We start from the raw sequence: 6076 nt of genomic DNA on the forward strand, positions 1-6076 counted from the left end.
GAAAGTAAAACCGTAGAACTTGGTTAAACTAGGTTCAAAGTATTACAAAGTTGTACTTCGACAATAGTACAACTTAGTAAAACTTTGTACTAGTTTTATCAACTCGTGCAATCGTTGGTAAAACTGTATAACTAGGTTATAGTTTTACCAAGTTGTACCTTGACAAATGTACAACTTGGTAAAACTAAAACCGAGTTATACCATCTTCGAGGTATAACTTGGTAAAACTATGACATAGTTATACCAAGTTTGTACTTAGGCATTGATGTAACTTGGTTCAATTTGGTTTTTAGTTTTACTAAAATTCAAAATTCATATTTTGAATTTGATACCCAAAATTCAAAATTTAATTTTTCAAGTGAGGAGGGAAAACATAATGACAAAATTGGAAATCTCTTATTTCACTAAGAGTAGAGAGTATGTTAGAATTCGTAAGAGTATGCCAAAATAAATTTTGCCTCATTAAGAGTATCTAAGATTATTACTCGCGTAATTGCTCTTTTTTGTGTGTGTTATGTTTCCATTTATTTTGTTTCTGAGTCAGTCTATAGTTATACCCTATATAATTGGGCTGATTTGATCAAATTTCAGTGTGAACGCCACCTGTGTGGTGATTTCTCTCTATGAAATTTTTTTGAAATGCTCTTTTCTCAAGTGAATTTTTTTTTTATTTTGTCGATAAAAATGCTGCTTGTTAAGTCATGTATCCTATGTTGTACCGAGATGGATACGGGTACGGAAGCGGGGGACGAAACGGCAAAACTAAAAATTATGAGTAGCATATATGTTATTGATATAATAAAAATAAAAAATTTATAAACCAAAAATACTAGTAAAAAGGTTATAAGTTCAAAATCTAGTTAAAACTTGTATTTTTTATTTTTATTTGGAAGAAAAGTAAGTGAATAAGCTTAGGAAAGGATAATGTTAAAGCAAATCTGTTTTGAAACATTCCATAATTAATGGTTGCCGTCCCCAAAGTGTCCCCCCGTGCCGTCCCGGAAACGTCTCCTGTACGGATACGTCCATCAATTTGAGGTCACCGTCGTTCTAAGATGGTTTGTTTGCTGTCTTGCCTGAACTGGTGATAGATTGCAAATATGGTTGTTCTGTGTTTATGTTTATGCCGATTATCTGAAACTAGTACATCAAAGTTTATTTTTATTTTTTGAGCGTGTCCTTGAAGATGGTTGTAGCGAAATTACAGAACGGGAGAGTGATGTTTGTAAATTGCATTCAGGTCTTCATGGTCCCTACCTGTGTTTGAGCTGTAAAGCAAGTTGTATTTTGTTTTACAGCAGATAACTAACACCTTTGCATTATTTTCCCACTATGGGTGGTTGAACTTTAATATACGGCTGTGTGTTCTTATCTACTCATTCTGCTTGTAATTAATTGTCACTCACTTTGGGCTCAGCTTCTGATTTTTTTTTCTCTCTTTGCTGCAATGGGAGGTTTATTCTCGATCTCCATGCCATGTGACCAAGTGGTGAATCAAGTGTCTCGATGTCTTTGCACTCATGAGAGTTATATATACAGCCTTTCAGAGAATCTAGCTGCTCTGCAGAAAGACATAGAAGTGCTCAAGGCGAAGCGAGATGATGTGCAAAGAAAGGTTTGCAGAGAAGAGTTTACAGGGCGTCGTGAGAGGCTTTCTCAAGTCCAGGTATGGCTTACTAATGTCCTGAACACCGAGAACAGATTCAATGATCTGTTTAGCACTAACAACGTTGAGCTTCGAAGGTTGTGTCTTTGTGGGCTCTGCTCTAGAAATATGAAGATGAGCTATATTTATGGGAAGAGGGTTGTTCGGATGCTGAAGGAGGTTGAGAGTCTCAATTCTCAAGGAGAATTTTCTGTGGTGACTGAGACAACTTCTGTAGCTAAGGTGGATGAGATGCCTGTTCAACCCACCATTGTTGGTCAAGAAACAATGGTTGAAAGGGTATGGACTCGTCTCATGGAAGAAGGAGTCGAGGTTGTGGGTATGTATGGCATGGGTGGAGTAGGCAAAACCACCCTTCTCACACAAATCAACAACAAGTTTACCGAAACATGCGGAGGAGGAGGAGGATTCGAGGTTGTGATATGGGTTGTGGTGTCTAAAAGTCCAGAGATCCGTAGGATTCAAGGAGACATTGCCAAAAAGCTAGGCCTTGAAGGAGAGGAGTGGGGCCAAAAAAATGAAAACCAGAGGGCCCTTGAGATACACAATGTCCTCAAGAGGAGAAAGTTTGTGTTGTTGCTGGATGATATATGGGAGAAAGTGAATTTGAAAGCGGTTGGAGTCCCACATCCAAGCAGACAAAATGGATGCAAAGTAGCTTTTACTACTCGTTCGAGAGATGTGTGTGGGCGTATGGGGGCTGATGACCCTATCAAAGTCAGTTGTCTAGAACCAGAAGATGCTTGGGATTTGTTTAAAAAAAAGTTGGAGAAAACACATTGAAAGGCCATCCAGACATCCCTCATCTCGCAAGAAAGCTCGCTGGAAAATGCTGTGGTCTACCATTAGCACTTAATGTCATTGGCGAGACCATGGCATGCAAAATGACGGTACAAGAATGGCGTACTGCTATTAACCACTTGAGTTCATATGCTGCAGAGTTTTCTGGCATGGAAGATGAGATTCTCCCGATCCTCAAGTATAGCTATGATAATTTAAACACGGAGCAGGTGAAATCATGCTTCCTGTATTCTTCTTTGTTCCCTGAAGATCACCGTATGGAAAAAGAGAGGTTGATAGACTACTGGATGTGTGAGGGGTTCCTAGATGAGAACCAAAGTAGAGAAAGAGCATTAAGCCTAGGCTATAAGATCATTGGTACACTTGTACGTGCATGTTTGTTGTTGGAGGAAGTTATCAATAAAGAACAAGTGAAAATGCATGATGTGGTTCGGGAGATGGATCTATGGACAGCATCTGATCTTGGGAAGGATAAAGAAAAATGTATTGTGCAAGCCAGAGGCGGGTTATGCGAGATACCAAGAATCAAGAACTGGAGTGCTGTGGTAAGGATGTCTCTCATGGAAAATGAGATTGAGATGGTCTCTGGCATCTCTGAGTGCTCCAAACTTACAACTCTCTTCCTTCAGAAAAATGATTCACTGATACATATCTCACCTGATTTCCTCCGGTGTATCCCTATGCTCGCTGTCTTGGATCTGGCCGGGAACTCAAGTCTCCGGACACTGCCTGAACAAATATCAGAGTTGGTCTCCTTGCGATATCTTGACTTGTCATGGACATGCATCAGGCGGCTACCTCTTGGTTTGCTAGAGTTGAAAAAGCTCATACATTTGAGGTTGGATTACATGAAGAGACTTAAGAGTGTTTCAGGAATATCAAATTTGTTGAGTTTGAGGAAACTGCAACTACTACAGTCTAAAATGTCGCTAGACATGAGCTTAGTGGAGGAGTTGCAACTCTTGGAACATTTACAAGTTCTCAACATAAGTATCAAGTCAAGTTTGGTTGTGGAGAAGTTGTTATATGCTCCCAGGTTGGTGAAATGCCTTCAAGTTGTAGTACTTAGAGAGCTTGAGGAAGAATCACACAGAGTATTGGCTTTCCCAGGTATGGATAGTCTCCGTAAAGTCATCATAAGGAAGTGTGAAATGTGGGAGATAAAGGCAGAGAGGAAGACTTTATCATTAACTCAAGGCTTCCCAAACCTCTCTAGTGTGCATATAAGCAGCTGCAATGGTCTGAAGGATTTAACGTGGCTTTTGTTCGCTCCAAACATCACTAGCCTTGAGGTTCTTGAATCAGGACTATTAGAAGCAATAATAAGCCAGGAGAAAGCTACGAGTGTTGCCCTTCCTTTCCAGAAACTGGAGAGTCTGCGCTTACACAATTTAGCAACGTTGAAGAACATCTATTGGGGACCTTTGCCTTTTCCATGTCTAAAGACAATCCACATAACAGAGTGTCCAGAGCTGAGAAAGCTCCCATTGGATTCTCAAAGTGTCTCCAGGGTTGAAGAGTTTGCTATTAAATACAAAGAGGAAGACTGGTTTGAAAGAGTCGAATGGGATGATGAAGGCACTAAACTCCGTTTCTTACCTTTCTTCAAGTTCTTTGGACCTGAATGGCAAGTTACCTATGTGCGGTAACAACTTTAAGAGTTGTCTGAGTTGAAGCAATACAATGATTTCAATGACAAGGGAGAAGATAGTCATTACTTTTTAACAGTCTTGGTAAGATCGATTTCGAAGGAACAGAGTTTGTGATCCCATATGCTTCAATTTCATAAACGCTCAACACAAACAATACAGTTAAATTGGATTTTGTAAACTGAATAATAAATGATTTAATTTATAAAACGCTCTTTTAGACTTATTGTATACTCTTTGATCAAAATATATAAATGAAATATTTTTATTTTACTCATAGCTTAGAGAATGTTATTTCTCATGCAGTTGAAAGACTTTGTGGTGGTCAAGTATCCCATGAAGGCATGAACCAAAGCAAAGTTTGACTGGACAGTTCTCTTTCTCACATGCATAGATATTATTTTCTATCTTCTCTAAGTCTCCCATGCGACTTGGATAGTGCAATTTCACCATTTTGCTTAACTTTAATTAATACTTATTTATTTTCAGTGCAGTTAATTAAAACATAAACTAATGTTGGTGAAACTTATATGCATAGATCTAGAAACTTCAACTTTTTTGCCCTTTTATGAGTCTTTTAATTTGTGTTTTTCTCCTCTTTATCTTATGCATGATTACAATTATAGTTCTCATTGTTATCCGGAAGAAGACATATAAATCAAAATGCAGTCATAGCTCCCAATTGCAATTTACATCTCAAATTTTTAGGAGCATGAGATTTGTTAAGTGCATTCAGCAGTAAATGGATTGGAAAATATAAAATAAAATGTACTTATTCACACGTCTTGAGCTGCCCAAAAGTGAAATCAGGAGGGTCTGTGAGCATATTTTGTTTTGCCAAAATGGTTGACTTTTATTACCATTTCTTACACACACAATCATTTCTCATGCATTTTCTTTCTTATTCATCCCAAAAACTCAAGATTTTTGATTTCAAAATCAGATTTTCATTAGAGTTATTCAAATTCACGATTCTTGGTCAATAATGAATGGATACCTTTCATTAACAAGCTATGAATGATCGGAGAAATTAAGCACAAACTTTTATCAGATCTAGGTATGATGTTCAAAAAAATTCAGATCAGCTTCGTATAGAAGACTTTTCCAGAAATCTACTCTATCGAGAAGTCTTGTCTAAAAGTCTTTTGGTCAATACATAGATTAGTTTTGCAACTAACTATTTTGTGAGGTTTTCGTAGAAAACTATTATAGAAGTCTGATAACTTTTATTTTAACAAAACAATCAAGTAAACTTCCGAGAAGTCTCCATAAAAATGAGGTTAATTTTGCAACTAACCGTAATTTTGCAGAAATTTGACATTTTCATAAAAGACTTATGGAGAAATATCTATGTTGGTAGATTTCTAGAGAATTCTTTTTACTGTCTTATGAAGTATGCGGTTAAGGTCAGTTTTGCAATTGAAAGAATAATAAAACATTAATTTTAAAATTATTTAGCGCACTTATGTGAGTTTTCTCTATTTTAATTCGAAGATTTTGGTCAAACCCTTGGGTTTTATGAACAGACTTATTGGAAAGTTTTCTCATAGAAGAATTTTCTATAATTTTACTCTTGTAAAGTCAAAAATGATCACTTGCAAAATTAACCTGCAAAACTTTATATGACACTCCGGAGACTTTATGTGACAGTAAGAAGACTTCTCCGGAAATCTTCTCGAAAACTCTTTTATTAAAGATTTCTCTTTAGTTGCAAAATTAATCAGATTGTCAGATAAGACTTTTCGAGAATTTTATTCTCATAAAAATTAGCTTTTTCCAAATAAGAAAATTAACCCAATAATTTATAAATGAAGATTTCTCAAGAAGTCTGCTAGTTAAGCATACTTCTTAAGAAGTCTTCATTCGTTAGTTGTAATTTCAAAAATAACCTAAATAGGAGATCATGTATAAGTTTGCTGTGAGAAAATCTCTCTCTCTCTCTCTCTCTCTCTCTCTCTCT

The 6076-nt window shown here is 36.7% G+C and overlaps 1 protein-coding gene across 1 annotated transcript; it reads left to right on the forward strand.

The window, feature by feature from the left end:
• The first annotated feature begins 540 nt into the window (after positions 1 to 540).
• On the forward strand, positions 541 to 4391 carry LOC103843924 (disease resistance protein SUMM2-like). The gene is given in 3 exon segments (XM_018655415.2): positions 541 to 1666; positions 1744 to 2423; positions 2426 to 4391. Coding segments are annotated over 3 exon segments (2439 nt in total). The 5' UTR covers positions 541 to 1598; the 3' UTR covers positions 4117 to 4391.
• Positions 4392 to 6076: the final 1685 nt, after the last annotated feature.

This window comes from Brassica rapa, chromosome A10, assembly GCF_000309985.2.
Source record: "Brassica rapa cultivar Chiifu-401-42 chromosome A10, CAAS_Brap_v3.01, whole genome shotgun sequence".
NCBI lineage: Eukaryota > Viridiplantae > Streptophyta > Magnoliopsida > Brassicales > Brassicaceae > Brassica > Brassica rapa.